At 37.3% G+C, this 24,066-nt stretch overlaps 1 protein-coding gene across 2 annotated transcripts in view; it reads left to right on the forward strand.

The window, feature by feature from the left end:
- LOC138311200 (uro-adherence factor A-like) overlaps positions 1–24,066 on the forward strand; it is a 58,610-nt gene that overhangs the window by 20,757 nt on the left and 13,787 nt on the right. The window contains exons 1-2 of one of the 2 annotated variants that reach the window (XM_069252681.1): positions 8,468–8,705; positions 15,785–16,744. In XM_069252681.1, the coding sequence (XP_069108782.1) occupies positions 8,532–8,705; positions 15,785–16,744 (1,134 nt within the window). In that variant the 5' untranslated portion in view covers positions 8,468–8,531. Of the gene's footprint in view, positions 1–8,467; positions 8,706–15,784; positions 16,745–24,066 lie in introns of those variants that run through there. The other variant, XM_069252682.1, reaches the window with a different exon arrangement.

Raw genomic sequence — 24,066 nt, forward strand, 5'->3', positions numbered from 1 at the left:
CACCCCTTCCCTAGTGACCTCCCCCTCCTATACCTGGTACAGGTGTGTGTACCTGTATGGTAGTATCCTAATTAACACCCCTCTCTAGTGACCTCCCCCTCCTATACCTGGTACAGGTGTGTGTACCTGTATGGTAGTATCCTAATTAAACACCCCTCCCTAGTGACCTCCCCCTCCTATACCTGGTACAGGTGTGTGTACCTGTATGGTTTAGTATCCTAATTAACACCCCTCTCTAGTGACCTCCCCTCCTATACCTGGTACAGGTGTGTGTACCTGTATGGTAGTATCCTAATTAACACCCCTCCCTAGTGACCTCCCCCTCCTATACCTGGTACAGGTGTGTGTACCTGTATGGTAGTATCCTAATTAACACCCCTCCTAGTGACCTCCCCCTCCTATACCTGGTACAGGTGTGTGTACCTGTATGGTAGTATCCTAATTAACACCCCTCCCTAGTGACCTCCCCCTCCTATACCTGGTACAGGTGTGTGTACCTGTATGGTAGTATCCTAATTAACACCCCTCTCTAGTGACCTCCCCCTCCTATACCTGGTACAGGTGTGTGTACCTGTATGGTAGTATCCTAATTAACACCCCTCCCTAGTGACCTCCCCCCTCCTATACCTGGTACAGGTGTGTGTACCTGTATGGTAGTATCCTAATTAACACCCCTCCCCTAGTGACCTCCCCCCTCCTATACCTGGTACAGGTGTGTGTACCTGTATGGTAGTATCCTAATTAACACCCCTCTCTAGTGACCTCCCCCTCCTATACCTGGTACAGGTGTGTGTACCTGTATGGTAGTATCCTAATTAACACCCCTCTCTAGTGACCTCCCCCTCCTATACCTGGTACAGGTGTGTGTACCTGTATGGTAGTATCCTAATTAACACCCCTCCCTAGTGACCTCCCCCTCCTATACCTGGTACAGGTGTGTGTACCTGTATGGTAGTATCCTAATTAACACCCCCTCTCTAGTGACCTCCCCCTCCTATACCTGGTACAGGTGTGTGTACCTGTATGGTAGTATCCTAATTTAACACCCTCTCTAGTGACCTCCCCCTCCTATACCTGGTACAGGTGTGTGTACCTGTATGGTAGTATCCTAATTAACACCCCCTCTCTAGTGACCTCCCCCTCCTATACCTGGTACAGGTGTGTGTACCTGTATGGTAGTATCCTAATTAACACCCCTCCCTAGTGACCTCCCCCCTCCTATACCTGGTACAGGGTGTGTGTACCTGTATGGTAGTATCCTAATTAACACCCCTCCCTAGTGACCTCCCTCTCCTATTACCTGGTACAGGTGTGTGTACCTGTATGGTAGTATCCTAATTAACACCCCTCCCTAGTGACCTCCCCTCCTATACCTGGTACAGGTGTGTGTACCTGTATGGTAGTATCCTAATTAACACCCCTCCCTAGTGACCTCCCTCTCCTATACTGGTACAGGTGTGTGTACCTGTATGGTAGTGTGTGTGTACCTGTATGGTAGTATCCTAATTAACACCCCTCCCTAGTGACCTCCCCCTCCTATACCTGGTACAGGTGTGTGTACCTGTATGGTAGTATCCTAATTAACACCACTCCCTGAGTGACCTCCACCTCCTGTCTTATACCTGGTACAGGTGTGTGTACCTGTATGGTAGTATCCTAATTAACACGCCCCTCCCTAGTGACCTCCCCCTCCTATACCTGGTACAGGTGTGTGTACCTGTATGGTAGTATCCTAATTAACACCCCTCCCTAGTGACCTCCCCCCTCCTATACTGGTACAGGTGTGTGTACCTGTATGGTTAGTATCCTAATTAACACCCCTCTCTAGTGACCTCCCCCCTCCTATACCTGGTACAGTGTGTGTGTACCTGTATGGTAGTATCCTAATTAACACCCCTCTCTAGTGACCCTCCCCCTCCTATACCTGGTACAGGTGTGTGTGTTCCTGTATGGTAGTATCCTAATTAACACCCCCTCCTAGTGACCTGCCCCCTCTATATACCTGGTATCAGGTGTGTGTACCTATGTATGGTAGTATCCTAGTTTAACACCCCTATCTAGTGACCTCCCCCCTCCTATACCTGGTACAGGTGTGTGTACCTGTATGGTAGGTATCCTAATTAACACCCCTCATCTAGTGACCTCCCCCTCCTATACCTGGTACAGGTGTGTGTACCTGTATGGTAGTATCCTAATTAACACCCCTCTCTAGTGACCTCCCCCCTCCTATACCTGGTACAGGTGTGTGTACCTGTATGGTAGTATCCTAATTAACACCCCTCCCTAGTGACCTCCCCCTCCTATACCTGGTACAGGTGTGTGTACCTGTATGGTAGTATCCTAATTAACACCCCTCTCTAGTGACCTCCCCCCTCCTATACCTGGTACAGGTGTGTGTACCTGTATGGTAGTATCCTAATTAACACCCCTCCCTAGTGACCTCCCCCTCCTATACCTGGTACAGGTGTGTGTACCTGTATGGTAGTATCCTAATTAACACCCCCTCTCTAGTGACCTCCCCCCTCCTATACCTGGTACAGGTAGTGTGTACCTGTATGGTAGTAATCCTAATTCACAACCCTCCTAGTGACCTCCCCCTCCTATACCATTGTACAGATTGTGTGTACCTGTATGGTAGTATCCTAATTAACACCCCTCTCTAGTGACCTTCCCCCTCCTATACCTGGTACAGGTGTGTGTACCTGTATGGTAGTATCCTAATTAACACCCCTCCCTAGTGACCTCCCCCTCCTATACCTGGTACAGGTGTGTGTACCTGTATGGTAGTATCCTAATTAACACCCCTACCCTAGTGACCTCCCCCTCCTATACATGGTACAGGTGTGTGTACCTGTATGGTAGTATCCTAATTAACATACCCACCTCCCTAGTGACCTCCCCCTCCTATACCTGGTACAGGTGTGTGTACCTGTACCTGTGTGTAAGTATCCTAATACACACCTCTCTAGTGACCTCCCCCTCCCTATACCTGGTACAGGTGTGTGTACCTGTGTCTCGGTAGACTAGTATCCTTATTACACACCCCTCTCTAGTGACCTCCCCCTCCTATATCTGGTACAGGTGTGTGTACCTGTATGGTAGTATCCTAATTAACACCCCTCTCTAGTGACCCCCCCTCCTATACCTGGTACAGGTGGGTGTGTACCTGTATGGTAGTATCCTAATTAACACCCCTCCCTAGTGACCTCCCCCCTCCTATACCTGGTACAGGTGTGTGTGTACTCTGTATGGTAGTATCCTAATTAACACCCCTCCCTAGTGACCTCCCCCTCCTATACCCTGGTACAGCGTGTGTGTACCTGTATGGTAGTATCATCCTAAATAACACCCCTCTCTAGTCGAGCCCTCCCCTCCTCCTATACCTGGTACAGGTGTGTGTACCTGTATGGTAGTATCCTAATTAACATCCCCTCCCTAGTGACCTCCCCCTCCGTATCATCTAGGTTACAGGTGTGTGCTGAACCTGTTTGGTAGTATCCTAATTAAAACCCCCTCTCCCTAAAGAGTGACCTCCCACTCACTGTATACTATTGGTACAGGTGGTGTGTTACTGTATGGTAGTATCCTAATTAACACCCAGCTATCTAGTGACCCTCCCTCTCCTATACCTGGTAACAGGTGTCGTAGTGTACCATGTATGGTAGTAGTTCCTAATTTAACACCCCTATCTAGTGAGCCTCGCCCCTCCTATACCTGGTACAGGTATGTGTACCTGTATAGGTAGTATCCTAATTTAACACGCCCTCCATAGTGACCTCCCCCTCCTATACCATGGTACATGGTGTGCTGTACCTGTATGGTAGTATCCTAATTAAAACACCCCCCCCTAGTGACCTACCCTCCCTTCTATACCTGGTACAGGTGTGTGTGTACCTGTAATGGTAGTATCCAAATTAACCACCCCTCCCTAGTGACCTCTCCCCCCCTCCTCATACCTGGTACAGGTGTGTGTACCTGTATGGTAGTATCCTAATACACACCCTCTCTAGTGACCTCCCTCCTCCTATACCTGGTACAGGTGTGTGTAAACCTGTATGGTAGTAGCCTCCGTTAATTAACACCCCTCCCTAGTGACCTCCCCCCTCCTATACCTGGTACAAGGTGTTGTGTACCTGTATGGTAGTAACTCCTAATTAAAACACACCGCACTCCCTAGTGACCGTCCGCCCCTCTCTATACCTGGAACAGGTGTGTGTACCTGTATGGTAGTATCCTAATTAACACCCCTCCCTAGTGACCTCCCCCTCCTATACCTGGTACAGGTGTGTGTACCTGTATGGTAGTATCCTAATTAACACCCCTCCCTAGTGACCTCCCCCTCCTATACCTGGTACAGGTGTGTGTACCTGTATGGTAGTATCCTAATTAACACCCCTCCTAGTGACCTCCCCCCTCCTATACCTGGTACAGGTGTGTGTACCTGTATGGTAGTATCCTAATTAACACCCCTCTCCCTAGTGACCCTCCCCCCTCCTCCTATACCTGGTACAGGTGTGTGTACCTGTATGGTAGTATCCTAATTAACACCCCTCCCCTAGTGACCTCTCCCCTCCTATACACTGGTACAGGTGTGTGTACCTGTATGGTGGTATCCTAATTAACAACCCTCCCTAGTGACCTCCCCCCTCCTATACCTGGTACAGGTGTGTGTAACCTGTATGGTAAGTATCCTAATTAACACCCCTCCCTAGTGACCTCCCCCTCCTATACCTGGTACAGGTGTGTGTACCTGTATGGTAGTATCCTAATTAACACCCCTCCCTAGTGACCTCCCCCTCCTATACCTGGTACAGGTGTGTGTACCTGTATGGTAGTATCCTAATTAACACCCCTCTCTAGTGACCTCCCCCCCTATAAACCTGGTACAGGTGTGTTGTACCTGTATGGTAGTATCCTAATTAAAACCACCCCTCGACCTCCCTAGTGACCTCCCCGCCTCCTATAACCTGGTACAGGGTGTGTGTGTAAACCTGTATGGTAGTATCCTAATTAACACCCCTCCCTAGTGACCTCCCCCTCCTATACCTGGTACAGGTGTGTGTACCTGTATGGTAGTATCCTAATTAACACCCCTATCTAGTGACCTCCCCCTCCTATACCTGGTACAGGTGTGTGTACCTGTATGTATCTTAGCTATTTTTTATGTTTCTAGTGATCAAATACTATCCTAAGTTATATTACACAGAAGTGAAAGTCTTTAATCAGAATCTTTCAATTTATAGATGTATTATCATTCGTTTGAAAATATTTCGTGCTGCTGGTATGCATTCCATATTGTGGAAATCATTTTTTGCAATTTCTAGTTTGAGGAAACTAGAAATTTTTGGCAAAAGGATAGATAATAAGAATGAAACTGAACACAGAAATATATAGAAATAACTAGCTAACATAAATATCTAGATCTGTTCCTCTGATGCTATCTGATATAACTGCTTTAATGTTTATCAATTAATTACTGAATGCTGATCTAGGTTATTCCTAAAGTCACTTTATGTTTTGATTTTTACCTATAGAAGTTATTTGGGTGTTTTTTTTTTTCATTCTGTAGTTGAGTAGATCAAAGAATTGGGATGACTAAAAATTGATAAGCCCATGACTATCAGCCATCAGATAGACTATAACTTTATCTTTTGCTAAAAAAAACCCAATATATACCTTAAGGTTATGAGTAACAGATTCATTTGAACATAGTAATTGGCAAAACTTCACACTGAAATATTAGCCAATGTTTTATTGAAGTCTTAAAGTTTTTTTTTTTTTTTTTGAAAGAGAGAGAGACAGTGAATGAACTTTTGTGATAACTTTGCAGTATGTTTGTGTTTTTGTAACTGAGCCAAAGTTGGACGTCTTTGTAATGTGATTGGATTCTTCATAACCCAAGAAGATTTTGTTGTTGAATCTTTATAACGATTCATTAAACCATTGTTGGTCTGTAATTAATACATGTAGAAATGTACTGTATCTGAGTTGTGGTTGGGGTCTATCATCAGTGACCAGTAAATCAAAAGATAGAACACTCTGGCTAGTGTTCCAGAGGGTCTCAGGTTCGAATCCGTTCTGGTTGTACATTTTCCTGCTCCCATCTGTACATATCTACAAGAGGAAACAAGACTCAAACCTGAGCCACACTGGTGAAAGGTTGATCATGTAGAGGTGAGGAAGGTTGTTAAATTGGATTGTGATCCCTAAGACATGGAACTAGGCAGCTCATCAGTAGATGTTCAGAGTATTATTAACGACCTCATCAAAACTTGATCACCTAGACGAATGAAAAAGATTGGATTTTAGCAGAAGGATAAAGAATCTTTAATTCTATTGGTCATCTTCAAAGGTATCAAGTTGATGTTAGTGTGTCTATCCATCTAAACAGGAAACTTTGGTGTTTAGTTTAACACTCGTCAAGCTAATTAATACTCCTCTGACTTTGGCCAGGTTTTGGTTACTAAAGTTAATGAAGCTAGCGGAGAAATCTAATTTATACACATTTTTAGTGGCATTTACCACAGTATAGGCGATATATCAGAGCAAAATTCAAGTTTAACCACTTTCCTTTGAGATATTGAAGACGTCCTACCATTATTGGAACATTTAGGATTTCTTTGGAGAGTTGAGGACGACCTACCATTATAGGAACATTTAGGATTTCCTTGGAGAGTTGAGAATGACACTGATGTTTTAACTGACTTTATATATAGTGTAGATCGTATATACTCGTTGGATTCATATTCTTCGTTAAGACCAACATTTAGTTCGAAATTTTAGCTGAATTTTTGAAGGTGCACAATCACTGGAATTTGTTATCTGTTGAAAGATAAAAAAAAAAGAACCTGGATTCAAATTATGTGAATATTTGCTGGATTTATACATACTGGTTTGATAAGAAGGCAAAGAATAAGTTAAAAAAAATAATCAATTGTTGGAATTATATAGACAAACATTTGTGTCTTTTCTTAAACAAGTTGGGTCAAATTTTGGCCAACTAATGCATATTTGCTATTTTTTGGCATTTCATGCAATTATTTTTGGAATCATTCACTGGCAGTATTATTTCTGTGGAAAGCATTAAGTTGGCATTTTGACATGTCATGTAGCATTGGAATGTTACATTAATTGTGAATCTAGAAGAAGAAAATATTGCTTCTCTATAAACCAGTGTCTTATACCTCATGCATTCACTGTTTCTTAAACCAAAAAAACTCTGGATCTTCTTAACAAGTTGGCAAACTGACATTCAGTTATATTAGCTGTGTTTTTATAAACAATATTGTTCTGCAGGACCTATTGTTTTTTCTGATGAGTTACTAGGAATGACATGTTGGATATATTTCGACACGTTGAGTTTCACTAACCAGATTATTCAGATACAGAATTGGATGGAACATGACTGTTGGTTACTCAGGACCATTTGCTTATTCCTAAGTAATAAGGAGTGTTTTCTGTGTTAGATAACATTGAGATTCAGTAAGGAGCTGGTAGTCCACCTTTATCAGTGGAATAATTATACTATCAATGTGAATATCCTGACATTTAATTAATACATTGACTGTGATTTTTACAGAAAACATTGAGATTTAATAAGAATCTGGTTAGAGTCCACCTCTATCATTGGAATAGTTCTACTGTCAATGTGCTTTTCTTGATAATTAATACATTGACTGTGATTTTTAAAAAACATTGAGATTCAGTAAGGATCTGACAAGTTCGCCTTTTATCATTGGAATGATTCTGCCTTCAGTACTGTGGATATATAATTGTGTTCAGCTCTCTTTTACCCTCATATGTAATACAAATTGAAAGTGATTCTTAGAGAAAACATATAGATTCAATAAGGATTTGGTATTCCTCTATCATTGGAATAATTCTACTTTCAATGTGGATCTCGATACATAATTGTGTCCGGATCTCTTTTATTTTGATATGTAATACACTTAATGTGTTTCTCATAGAAGACATTGAGATTCAGTAAGGAGCTATAATTAAAAAAATTAGTCCACATTTGTCATTGAAATAGTCAAACTGTCACTGTGGATATCCTAATATTTAATACATTGACTGTGTTTCTGTAATAGAAAACATTGAGATTCAGTAAGGAACTGGTAGTCCATCATCATTGGAATAGTCTTATTGTCTCAGTACATCCATGGAACAATGCATTGATTGTATTCTACAAAAAAACATTGAGCTTAAAACAGGCAATTTCATCTTTAAATTAGTACTCCCTTAACTATCCAGACATATGGAATAGCACACTGACTGTGTTTGTATCAAAACCATTGGAATAGTACTTATAGTCTTTGTACCAGACTCCATTACAACTGTTGTAGGTCTCTATAGTAACTATCATTGTTAAAAACACAAAACTTTGAGTTTCATCCCAGAGTGGATCTAGAAAAGTTGAAATATTGTGTTAGGTTTGTGTATATGTGTAGCTGTGTCTGCACACAGTGTTGTGGAGGAGCTTCCACAAGAGATCACTGAATATTTCCTGGGCCTACAAACACACAGGGAACATGAGTCAGAGCGAACTCTTTGGTAAAGTGAGGAAGGTTCTGATATCCGTGAAGATAAGAGTTTGGGATAAGAAGATAAAATTGAGAATTTGTAAAGGAAAGGGTATTTTGACAGCTGGAAAGTCAGAGAAAGGCACTGGGAGTGTAGACTCGGGCCTAACTGTTGTGTATTGTGTAAGTATATTACAAGTGATGGTATTGTATCATTCATTCATGGGGATCATGTGAAACTGTACATAGTTTTTTTATGTCGGTGGGTAAGTATAAGTTTATTTTTAGCACATGGCAACAGAGTCTAATACTGTGTAGTGTACCTGTATTTAAAGTTATATTTTAGAATAAGGCAGAAAGATTAAACCTTACTTCGATATATTATTACATGTATATCGGTGTCAAAAACTTCGTTCAATTATATTAGTAAATCATTATATGTATATCCATGTCAACAAATGAATTTTTCTCATATATAAACAAATGCATACCATATTCAACCCCATCAGCACCCAGGGTATTTATAAAATTAAAAAAAATTATAAGGTGCTTAGTAAGGCGAAATGTTTGGAAACCTATACAGTTTTGTGTAGATATGGGCATTATTTATGCTCGGGCAACTAAAACTGAGTTCTGAAAAAATGAGGAAGGGCGCTAATAGGGACATGGGCGCTTATTGGGTCAAATACGATTTTTAAAATTCCTAACCTGCAGTATGTATACGGTTCTCTAGTTCTATGTTAAGGGCTTGTTGAGATTGGGATGTTATCCAAATAAAAACTTCTTGTTTCAAAAGAAATTCTTTCACTTCTTAACATTCCAAATGCTTCATATTGAAGCATAGTTATAAATAGGTCAGTGAATGTTACTGGAATGTTAAAACATTTGCTTAGTAATATAGTTATATATGTATAATGATATTTGTTTCTGCTATATTATGTGTATATATGATATTGTATATAATTTCATATCTGTCAATATACAGACTGTGGGGGACTGACACACCTGTGATATACAGACTGTGGGGGACTGAAACACCTGTGATATACAGACTGTGGGAGACTGACACACCTGTGATATATAGACCTGTATACAGACTGTGGGGGACTGACACACCTGTGATATACAGACTGTGGGGGACTGACACACCTGTGATATACAGACTGTGGGGGACTGACACACCTGTGATATACAGACTGTGGGGGACTGACACACCTGTGATATACAGACTGTGGGGGACTGACACACCTGTGATATACAGACTGTGGGGGACTGACACACCTGTGATATACAGACTGTGGGGGACTGACACACCTGTGATATACAGACTGTGGGGGACTGACACACCTGTGATATACAGACTGTGGGGGACTGACACACCTGTGATATACAGACTGTGGGGGACTGACACACCTGTGATATACAGACTGTGGGGGACTGACACACCTGTGATATACAGACTGTGGGGGACTGACACACCTGTGATATACAGACTGTGGGGGGACTGACACACCTGTGATATACAGACTGTGGGGGACTGACACACCTGTTGATATACAGACTGGGGGACTGACACACCTGTGATATACAGACTGTGTGGGACTGACACACCTGTGATATACAGACTGTGGGGGACTGACACACCTGTGATATACAGGTGGGGACTGACACACCTGTGATATACAGACTGTGGGGGAGACTGTGACACACCTGTGATATACAGACTGTGGGGGACTGACACACCTGTGATATACAGACTGTGGGGGACTGACACACCTGTGATATACAGACTGTGGGGGACTGACACACACCTGTGATATACAGACTGTGGGGGACTGACACACCTGTGATATACAGACTGTGGGGGACTGACACACCTGTGATATACAGACTGTGGGGGACTGACACACCTGTGATATTACAGACTGTGGGGGACTGACACACCTGTGATATACAGACTGTGGGGGACTGACACACCTGTGATATACAGACTGTGGGGGACTGACACACCTGTGATATACAGACTGTGGGGGACTGACACACCTGTGATATACAGACTGTGGGGACTGACAACCTGGATACAGGTGGGGGACTGACACACTGTGATATACAGACTGTGGGGGACTGACACACCTGTGATATACAGACTGTGGGGGACTGACACACCTGTGATATACAGACTGTGGGGGACTGACACACCTGTGATATACAGACTGTGGGGGACTGACACACCTGTGATATACAGACTGTGGGGGACTGACACACCTGTGATATACAGACTGTGGGGGACTGACACACCTGTGATATACAGACTGTGGGGGACTGACACACCTGTGATATACAGACTGTGGGGGACTGACACACCTGTGATATACAGACTGTGGGGGACTGACACACCTGTGATATAAGACTGTATGTGATACACCTGTGACTATACAGTGACTGTGGGGGACTGACACACCTGTGATATACAGACTGTGGGGGACTGACACACCTGTGATATACAGACTGTGGGGGACTGACACACCTGTGATATACAGACTGTGGGGGACTGACACACCTGTGATATACATAGACTGTGGTGGAGACTGACACACCTGTGATATACAGACTGTGGGGGACTGACACACCTGTGATATACAGATGTGGGGGCTGACACACCTGTGATATACAGACTGTGGGGGACTGACACACCTGTGATATACAGACTGTGGGGGACTGACACACCTGTGATATACAGACTGTGGGGGACTGACACACCTGTGATATACAGACTGTGGGGGACTGACACACCTGTGATATACAGACTGTGGGGGACTGACACACCTGTGATATACAGACTGTGGGGGACGGACCTGTGATGACTGTGGGGGCGACATACCTGTGATATACAGACTGTGGGGGACTGACACACCTGTGATATACAGACTGTGGGGGACTGACACACCTGTGATATACAGACTGTGGGGGACTGACACACCTGTGATATACAGACTGTGGGGGACTGACACACCTGTGATATACAGACTGTGGGGGACTGACACACCTGTGATATACAGACTGTGGGGGACTGACACACCTGTGATATACAGACTGTGGGGGACTGACACACCTGTGATATACAGACTGTGGGGGACTGACACACCTGTGATATACAGACTGTGGGGGACTGACACACCTGTGATATACAGACTGTGGGGGACTGACACACCTGAGATATTTTGTCTGTACAAAGATACAGGTATGATAATTTATTAGAATAAACATGCATGATAATTATCATATCAACAGTCTGATTAAAATGCAGATCGTTGTTATCACTACATTGATAAGAGGATTTGACAGCATCCCAAAGGAGTCAAATTCAGGTGACCTTTGGAAATGGCCAATCAAATTGCTGCCGCAAGAATATTGACCGGGGACGAAATAGTTTGAAAAAGCTGTCAGAATGAATTGTCGTGTATATTGTCATCTCGCCCAAAGAGCACAACAAAGCTAAATGTATATATATTCTGGGATTAAATGTAGTTATGAATTTACATAACAATATGAAGAAAATGCATTTGATCTAAGTACAAATCCAAAAAGGTCATCCGAACATGACCCCTTATGGGATGTTGTCAGATCCTCTTCTGAACGTAGTGGTTATATGCATCTGTATTTTAATCAGATTGATCAAATAAATAAACATGTATCATAATTATTTTGCACAAATTAACCTAAATAATTATTGTGTCTTACAAATAAACCTACACTAAAATGATAATGGTTGCCAGGACTTTCTGTTATACTGTATCAGTTACACAGGGAGGAGTACTATGGCCTGTAACATTCATTGTGTGAGGTTTAAGGTCAGAGGTCACGTCTGCTGATTACAGAACTGAAATCTGTCATGGCATTCGTTAGTGTATAGATAAATTAATTACAGAACTTTGGGGATTCCCAACCATTAACGGAAAAAGAAAACATGTGAGAATTATCAGAAGGAGCTGGGAAAAAAAGACAGATAGGAGATTCGGGCTACTGTAGTTAAACATTGGCAGTTACATCTAGTAGATGTAAGTACTGAATGTTCACTAACATTGGGAGTTACATCAAGTGGATGTCATATACGATATCAGGGCTCAACGTTCACTAACATTGGGAGTTACATGTAGCGGATGTCATATACGATATCAGGGCTCAACGTTCACTAACATTGGGAGTTACATCTAGCGGATGTCATATACGATATCAGGGCTCAATGTTCACTAACATTGGGAGTTACATCTAGTGGATGTCATATACGATATCAGGGCTCAATGTTCACTAACATTGGGAGTTACATGTAGCGGATGTCATATACGATATCAGGGCTCAACGTTCACTAACATTGGGAGTTACATCTAGTGGATGTCATATACGATATCAGGGCTCAACGTTCACTAACATTGGGAGTTACATCTAGCGGATGTCATATACGATATCAGGGCTCAATGTTCACTAACATTGGGAGTTACATCTAGTGGATGTCATATACGATATCAGGGCTCAACGTTCACTAACATTGGGAGTTACATCTAGTGGATGTCATATACGATATCAGGGCTCAACGTTCACTAACATTGGGAGTTACATCTAGTGGATGTCATATACGATATCAGGGCTCAACGTTCACTAACATTGGGAGTTACATCTAGTGGATGTCATATACGATATCAGGGCTCAACGTTCACTAACATTGGGAGTTACATCTAGTGGATGTCATATACGATATCAGGGCTCAATGTTCACTAACATTGGGAGTTACATCTAGCGGATGTCATATACGATATCAGGGCTCAATGTTCACTAACATTGGGAGTTACATCTAGCGGATGTCATATACGATAGCAGGGCTCAATGTTCACTAACATTGGGAGTTACATGTAGCGGATGTCATATACGATATCAGGGCTCAACGTTCACTAACATTGGGAGTTACATCTAGTGGATGTCATATACGATATCAGGGCTCAATGTTCACTAACATTGGGAGTTACATCTAGTGGATGTCATATACGATATCAGGGCTCAACGTTCACTAACATTGGGAGAGTTACATCTAGTGGATGTCATATACGATATCAGGGCTCAACGTTCACTAACATTGGGAGTTACATCTAGTGGATGTCATATACGATATCAGGGCTCAACGTTCACTAACATTGGGAGTTACATCTAGTGGATGTCATATATATTATCAGGGCTCAACGTTCACTAACATTGGGAGTTACATCTAGTGGATGTCATATACGATATCAGGGCTCAATGTTCACTAACATTGGGAGTTACATGTAGTGGATGTCATATACGATATCAGGGCTCAACGTTCACTAACATTGGGAGTTACATCTAGTGGATGTCATATACGATATCAGGGCTCAACGTTCACTAACATTGGGAGTTACATCTAGTGGATGTCATATACGATATCAGGGCTCAACGTTCACTAACATTGGGAGTTACATCTAGTGGATGTCATATAAGATATCAGGGCTCAATGTTCACTAACATTGGGAGTTACATGTAGTGGATGTCATATACGATATCAGGACTTAACATATACCCCTCTTCTTGTTCAGCTCTTGTTCAATTTAAAATGGAACAATTCATTATGGAATATCATGGGTGAATGAGTTAAATTTATGTTTGAATTCAAAACTTTACTGACATACTCTAGTTGACCCAGTAAGTGTCCCATCTATGTAAACTTCTTTTAAAAAAGTGAATTGTCTATCTTCATGAAATATTACATTGATATTTTAAGAGAAAGCATTTAGAGACTTTATGATATTTAACTTAAGGAAATGGAAGCTGCTATTTTTATAACCCATACTGCCAACTATAATCTCTAAATAGAAACATTTTCCAACTGGAAGGAAATGAAACAGCCTGTATCATGTTTGTGTTGTAAACAGAGAAGCTGCATGTACACTGACTGGCACAATCAGAGGAAACATACAGGCTACTGGGCTAGTGTTGTGTGGGGGAAGGGGTGAGGTGGGGGGGGTTAAGGTGGGGGGTAGGGTGGTTAAGGTGTATGTACAGGCTACTGGGTTAGTGTTGTGTGGGGGTGGGGGGGTGGGGGTGGTGGTGGGGGGGGGTAGGGTGGTTAAGGTGTATGTACAGGCTAGGGGCTAGTGTTGTGTGGGGGAGAGAGTGGGGTTGGTGGGGGAGGGGGTGGGGGTAGAATGGTTAAGGTATCTGTACAGGCTACTGGCTAGTGTTGTGTGGGGGAGGGGGTGGGGGTAGAATGGTTAAGGTGTATGTACAAGCTAGGGGCTAGTGTTGTGTGGGGGAGGGGGTAGGGGTGGGGGTAGAATTGTTAAGGTGTCTGTACAGGCTTCTGACTAGTGTTGTTTGGGAAGGGGATTTCGGTGTGGGGGGGGGGAGGAGAGAGGCTGAGGGGGATGGGTATTGGGGGGAGGTTGGAGAGTGTTGTGTGTGTATTGGAGGGTTGGTTGGTTGGTTAAGGTGTCTGTAGAGGCTACTGACTTGTGTTGTGTGGGGGAGGGGATGTCTGTAGTGGCTTATTTGAGGTCAATCAAATAATATCACCTGATAAATATATTTCAAACAAACAAACACATCTAATATATATATTTCAAACAAACAAACTCACCTAATATATCTGTGGTCAATCAATCAAAGAAACTCACCTAATATTGACTGCAATACTGTGGCTCAAAAGACTTTTAGACAGATAATGGTGTTGTCTTTATAGCTACAATTGGTGCCTATTACTGTTGTTCATGTATTTACTTCCTAATTCACCCCTGGCATTTCATTTAGATTGTTCCAGGCTTAAAATCATAAGAGTTTATTTATGTCTTCAGGTATTAAGGAATTTATACATAAAAACTACAAATTAAGTAAAAGACATGACTCTAGCTATATGACTTCATACACTACCAATCCTTGTTATAAAAAAATCAGCAAATACTGTAGTTATATAATAACAAATCTAAAGCTATTTATAGCCTCTAGATTGTGCATGCTAAAAACTAGCATTCCTCATGAGAGGAGGGACACTCCATCGTATGAATCAGCTTTAGGATGTTGAAATAGATATAAACTGAACTGCAGCTTCCTTATTGTAACCATATACATGTGAATATCTAAATTCATGATCAAGGGGTCTTGATGACAACAGTGAATTCTTATGTGCATTCAAGCTCTCTTGCAAAATCATGGTATTGAGGTGTGTTATTAATTACAGTTTCTTTTTTTGTATTTTTCAGAGTGCAGACGAGAAGCTGAGAAGTCTTGGGCACCACAAACAGCAGAGCAGCAGTAAATCTGGCACCACAAGTGGTGTCAGCGGTACCCCCAACCTTCCTGTCCAGCTGCGCCCTGTGGTTACTGAAACACCATTCCTCCAGCCGTGTGCCTCCCCGACCCAGGCCCAGAGCCTTCTAACCCCAGGAGGGTCTGGACCTGCACCTCCTAGGCCGCCCCCTCCAACACAGCTCACACTGAAGTCAACCACACAGGATCTTAATGACCAGAACATGTCCGACAGGCGTGTCCAGCGGGTCGGCCGGAGGGACAATGGGACACAGGACTCTGTCCAGGAGTCAAGGTCGGCAGCCATTAAACGGAGGTCACGTAGTGAAGGGCCAGCGGGTCGTCTCAAACCCCGCAACTCTATGGATGAAAAGAAAATGCACGAAGTACGAGAGAGGAAATCTGGACAAATCCGAGCAAAACAAGCAACAAGACACTCAATGTTTACGGAGCCTCTCTCTGATGATGGACTTCCTGATGTTCATGGAAGCTCATCAAGTGCAACAGATTCAGATCAGGATAGAAAAACATGGGTGAAAAATCCTTTAATTGTGAAAAAGGTTCGAAAAAATGATAAACGTAAATCGCTTGGTACGGCGTTGGATATTGGTGGGAAGGAAAACAAAGTGAATCTAAGTGAGTTTTCTAGAAGTCGATCACCTCAAATTTCTACCCGGGAACACTACCAGGAAAGGTTAGGTAATACTGCTGGTCAAAAAGCTAAATATCAAAAACTTGAGGAGAGGCGGAAAAAACGTGTGGATATTCTTGTGACTTCTGACGAGGAGTTGAATTCTCCTGAGTTAAGAATATCTCGTCTCCGTCAAAGAGCATTGCAGGGATCAAAACTTGCAACAAAACTACCAGACAGATTGGATGACTTTGATACTCGACAAATCTCAGAAATTCATCAAGTAAGTATTAGAAACTTATGCAACGCCTTTCATCCTTTTTTTTTAATTTGGAGTTATGTGCCAATTATGATGTAGTACTTAACAGTTTCTTTTTGAAAGAACTATTATTGAAAAAGCAATCTTATTATCTTTTTAAGCAAAGTTATTTCACACACATGCACCCTCTTAACATGAATCACTACAGGATCACATGAGCGGCTTTCTTTACTGAAGGAAACTTGCTAAGTGAAAATGATTTGTATACAAATTGGATTCTGAATATATACCAGACTGCTAGACAGTTTTCCTCTGGACACTTCAGCTTTCATCACCTCCTTAACCTAGCAGATTCGTTGATACAGCAGTGAATTGGATATGAAACAAAATTATCCAATAATAAGCCAAAAGTGTTGTATAGCTTCAACTCATGTAGTAGTCACATGTAGTTAAAGGGATATAACTCTAATGCTGAATGCCAAAAGAGCACAGAAAGCCTGATATTTATATGATGTAAGACTGATTCTTAAAGATGCTCCACCGCTGACAAATAGGTTTTTTTTCACTATCAAAAACAACAGCAGACCATTTCATATTTTTCTTCAGTTACAAAAGTTTTTTTACTTTACACCATTACCAACATTGAAAAGTTTGAGCTTCTAATTTTACTTTAAGTTAAAACTATGAAAAATAATTAATTGCATCCCGAAAAAATTTGGTGGCACTATATCCTATATGGAATGAAGTACTGATTGCTCATGCACCAAAGGCAAATAAATTATTTTATATTATTTTTTGTGTCAATTATACATATACACAGACAATTAAATGCCAATTATTGTTCAAGTGATGAATATTATGTATGCCCTGTCAGCGGTGGAGCATCTTTAAAGTATTAATTCATAATGACTACAGTTTATCCTTAAGTTTTGGGATGGTGTCTCTTACATAAATATCACATTAATAGAATCATGTCTTTAATAATGACATTAAATGTTAACGCAGTTAACTTTGACACATTACTTTAACCTACATTAATTATAATAAATTAAGCTCAGTTAACTTTGACACATTACTTTAACATACATTAAATATTAGCTCAGTTAACTTTGACACATTACTTTAACATACATTAAATATTAGCTCAGTTAACTTTGACACATTACTTTAACATACATTAAATATTAGCTCAGTTAACTTTGACACATTACTTTAACATACATTAAATATTAGCTCAGTATAACTTTGACACATTTACTTTAACATACATTAAATATTAGCTCAGTTAACTTTGACACATTACTTTAACATACATTAAATATTAGCTCAGTTAGTTAACTTTGACACATTACTTTAACATACATTAAATATTAGCTCAGTTTAACTTTGACACATTACTTTAACATACATTAAATATTAGCTCAGTTAACTTTGACACATTACTTTAACATACATTAAATATTAGCTCAGTTAACTTTGACACATAACTTTAACATACATTAAATATTAGCTCAGTTAAGTTTGACACATAACTTTAACATACATTAATTATATATAAATCTTAACTCAGTAAAAGTGGACACATTGCTTTAACATACATTAAATATTAGCTCAGTTAAGTTTGACTCATTACTTTAACATACATTAAATATTAGCTCAGTTAACTTTGACACATTACTTTAACATACATTAAATATTAGCTCAGTTAACTTTGACACATTACTTTAACATACATTAAATATTAGCTCAGTTAACTTTGACACATTACTTTAACATACATTAAATATTAGCTCAGTTAACTTTGACACATTACTTTAACATACATTAAATATTAGCTCAGTTTAACTTTGACACATTACTTTAACTTACATTAAATATTAGCTCAGTTAACTTTGACACATTACTTTAACATACATTAAATATTAGCTCAGTTAACTTTGACACATTACTTTAACATACATTAAATATTAGCTCAGTTAACTTTGACACATTACTTTAACATACATTAAATATTAGCTCAGTTAACTTTGACACATTACTTTAACATACATTAAATATTAGCTCAGTTAACTTTGACACATTTACTTTAACATACATTAAATATATCTCTCAGTTAACTTTGACACATTACTTTAACATACATTAAATATTAGCTCAGTTAACTTTGACACATTACTTTAACATACATTAAATATTAGCTCAGTTAACTTTGACACATTACTTTAACATACATTAAATATTAGCTCAGTTAACTTTGACACATTACTTTAACATACATTAAATATTAGCTCAGTTAACTTTGACACATTACTTTAACATACATTAAATATTAGCTCAGTTAACTTTGACACATTACTTTAACATACATTAAATATTAGCTCAGTTAACTTTGACACATTACTTTAACATACATTAAATATTATCTCAGTTAACTTTGACACATTACTTTAACATACATTAAATATTAGCTCAGTTAACTTTGACACATTACTTTAACATACATTAAATATTAGCTCAGTTAACTTTGACACATTACTTTAACATACATTAAATATTATCTCAGTTAACTTTGACACATTACTTTAACATACATTAAATATTAGCTCAGTTAACTTTGACACATTACTTTAACATACATTAAATATTAGCTCAGTTAACTTTGACACATTACTTTAACATACATTAAATATTAGCTCAGTTAACTTTGACACATTACTTTAACATACATTAAATATTAGCTCAGTTAACTTTGACACATTACTTTAACATACATTAAATATTAGCTCAGTTAACTTTGACACATTACTTTAACATACTTTAAATATTAGCTTTAAATATTAGCTCGGTTATAACTTTGACACATTACTTTAACATACATTAAATATTATCTCAGTTAACTTTGACACATTACTTTAACATACATTAAATATTAGCTCAGTTAACTTTGACACATTACTTTAACATACATTAAATATTATCTCAGTTAACTTTGACACATTACTTTAACATACATTAAATATTAGCTCAGTTAACTTTGACACATTACTTTAACATACATTAAATATTAGCTCAGTTAAGTTTGACACATTACTTTAACATACATTAAATATTAGCTCAGTTAACTTTGACACATTACTTTAACATACATTAAATATTAGCTCAGTTAACTTTGACACATTACTTTAACATACATTAAATATTAGCTTAGTTAACTTTGACACATTACTTTAACATACATTAAATATAGCTCAGTTAACTTTGACACATTACTTTAACATAATTAAATATTATCTCAGTTAAGTTTGACACATTACTTTAACATACATTAAATATTAGCTCAGTTAACTTTGACACATTACTTTAACATACATTAAATATTAGCTCAGTTAACTTTGACACATTACTTTAACATACATTAATATTTCAGTTAACTTTGACCATTACTTTATACATTAATATTAGCTCAGTTAACTTTGACTACATTCTTTATTCACTTAATTTACATTAAATATTAGCTCAGTTAAGTTTGACACATTACTTTAACATACATTAAATATTAGCTCAGTTAACTTTGACACATTACTTTAACATACATTAAATATTAGCTCAGTTAACTTTGACACATTACTTTAACATACATTAAATATTAGCTCAGTTAACTTTGACACATTACTTTAACATACATTAAATATTAGCTCAGTTAACTTTGACACATTACTTTAACATACATTAAATATTAGCTCAGTTAACTTTGACACATTACTTTAACATACATTAAATATTAGCTCAGTTAACTTTGACACATTACTTTAACATACTTAAATATTAAATATTAGCTCAGTTAACTTTGACACATTACTTTAACATACATTAAATATTAGCTCAGTTAACTTTGACACATTACTTTAACATACATTAAATATTAGCTCAGTTAACTTTGACACATTACTTTAACATACATTAAATATTAGCTCAGTTAACTTTGACACATTACTTTAACATACATTAAATATTAGCTCAGTTAACTTTGACACATTACTTTAACATACATTAAATATTAGCTCAGTTAACTTTGACACATTACTTTAACATACATTAAATATTAGCTCAGTTAACTTTGACACATTACTTTAACATACATTAAATATTAGCTCAGTTAACTTTGACACATTACTTTAACATACATTAAATATTATCTCAGTTAACTTTGACACATTACTTTTAACATACATTAAATATTAGCTCAGTTAACTTTAACTTTGACACATTACTTTAACATACATTAAATATTAGCTCAGTTAACTTTGACACATTACTTTAACATACATTAAATATTAGCTCAGTTAACTTTGACACATTACTTTAACATACATTAAATATTAGCTCAGTTAACTTTGACACATTACTTTAACATACATTAAATATTAGCTCAGTTAACTTTGACACATTACTTTAACATACATTAAATATTAGCTCAGTTAACTTTGACACACATTACTTTAACATACATTAAATATTAGCTCAGTTAACTTTGACACATTACTTTTAACATACATTAAATATTAGCTCAGTTAACTTTGACACATTACTTTAACATACATTAAATATTAGCTCAGTTAAGTTTGACACATTACTTTAACATACATTAAATATTAGCTCAGTTAATATAAGTTTGACACATTACTTTAACATACATTAAATATTAGCTCAGTTATTATTTCAGTTTAACTTTGACACATTACTTTAACATATCATTAAATATTAGCTCAGTTAAGTTTGACACATTACTTTAACATACATTAAATATTAGCTCAGTTAAGTTTGACACATTACTTTAACATACATTAAATATTATCTCAGTTAAGTTTGACACATTACTTTAACATACATTAAATATTAGCTCAGTTAAGTTTGACACATTACTTTAACATACATTAAATATTAGCTCAGTTAACTTTGACACATTACTTTAACATACATTAAATATTAGCTCAGTTAACTTTGACACATTACTTTAACATACATTAAATATTAGCTCAGTTAACTTTGACACATTACTTTAACATACATTAAATATTAGCTCAGTTAACTTTGACACATTACTTTAACATACATTAAATATTAGCTCAGTTAACTTTGACACATTACTTTAACATACATTAAATATTAGCTCAGTTAACTTTGACACATTACTTTAACATACATTAAATATTAGCTCAGTTAACTTTGACACATTACTTTAACATACATTAAATATTAGCTCAGTTAACTTTGACACATTACTTTAACATACATTAAATATTAGCTCAGTTAACTTTGACACATTACTTTAACATACATTAAATATTAGCTCAGTTAACTTTGACACATTACTTTAACATACATTAAATATTAGCTCAGTTAACTTTGACACATTACTTTAACATACATTAAATATTAGCTCAGTTAACTTTGACACATTACTTTAACATACATTAAATATTAGCTCAGTTAACTTTGACTTTAACATACAAAAACATTACTTTAACATATACATTAAATATTAGCTCAGTTAACTTTGACACATTACTTTAACATACATTAAATATTAGCTCAGTTAACTTTGACACATTACTTTAACATACATTAAATATTAGCTCAGTTAACTTTGACACATTACTTTAACATACATTAAATATTATCTCAGTTAACTTTGACACATTACTTTAACATACATTAAATATTAGCTCAGTTAACTTTGACACATTACTTTAACATACATTAAATATTAGCTCAGTTAACTTTGACACATTACTTTAACATACATTAAATATTAGCTCAGTTAACTTTGACACATTACTTTAACATACATTAAATATTAGCTCAGTTAACTTTGACACATTACTTTAACATACATTAAATATTAGCTCAGTTAACTTTGACACATTACTTTAACATACATTAAATATTAGCTCAGTTAACTTTGACACATTACTTTAACATACATTAAATATTAGCTCAGTTAACTTTGACACATTACTTTAACATACATTAAATATTATCTCAGTTAACTTTGACACATTACTTTAACATACATTAAATATTAGCTCAGTTAACTTTGACACATTACTTTAACATACATTAAATATTATCTTAGTTAACTTTGACACATTACTTTAACATACATTAAATATTAGCTCAGTTAACTTTGACACATTACTTTAACATACATTAAATATTATCTCAGTTAACTTTGACACATTACTTTAACATACATTAAATATTAGCTCAGTTAACTTTGACACATTACTTTAACATACATTAAATATTAGCTCAGTTAAGTTTGACACATTACTTTAACATACATTAAATATTAGCTCAGTTAAGTTTGACACATTACTTTAACATACATTAAATATTAGCTCAGTTAACTTTGACACATTACTTTAACATACATTAAATATTAGCTCAGTTAACTTTGACACATTACTTTAACATACATTAAATATTAGCTCAGTTAACTTTGACACATTACTTTAACATACATTAAATATTAGCTCAGTTAAGTTTGACACATTACTTTAACATACATTAAATATTAGCTCAGTTAACTTTGACACATTACTTTAACATACATTAAATATTAGCTCAGTTAACTTTGACACATTACTTTAACATACATTAAATATTAGCTCAGTTAACTTTGACACATTACTTTAACATACATTAAATATTAGCTCAGTTAACTTTGACACATTACTTTAACATACATTAAATATTAGCTCAGTTAACTTTGACACATTACTTTAACATACATTAAATATTAGCTCAGTTAACTTTGACACATTACTTTAACATTACTTTAAATATTAGCTCGGTTATAACTTTGACACATTTCTTTAAATTACATTAAATATTAGCTCAGTTAACTTTGACACATTACTTTAACATACATTAAATATTAGCTCAGTTAACTTTCACACATTACTTTAACATACATTAAATATTAGCTCAGTTAACTTTGACACATTACTTTAACATACTTTAAATATTAGCTCGGTTATAACTTTGACACATTACTTTAACATACATTAAATATTAGCTCAGTTAACTTTGACACATTACTTTAACATACATTAAATATTATCTTAGTTAACTTTGACACATTACTTTAACATACATTAAATATTAGCTCAGTTAACTTTGACACATTACTTTAACATACATTAAATATTAGCTCAGTTTAACTTTGACACATTACTTTAACATACATTAAATATTAGCTCAGTTAACTTTGACACATTACTTTAACATACATTAAATATTATCTCAGTTAACTTTGACACATTACTTTAACATACATTAAA

This window comes from Argopecten irradians, chromosome 16, assembly GCF_041381155.1.
Source record: "Argopecten irradians isolate NY chromosome 16, Ai_NY, whole genome shotgun sequence".
NCBI classification, from domain to species: Eukaryota; Metazoa; Mollusca; class Bivalvia; order Pectinida; family Pectinidae; genus Argopecten; species Argopecten irradians.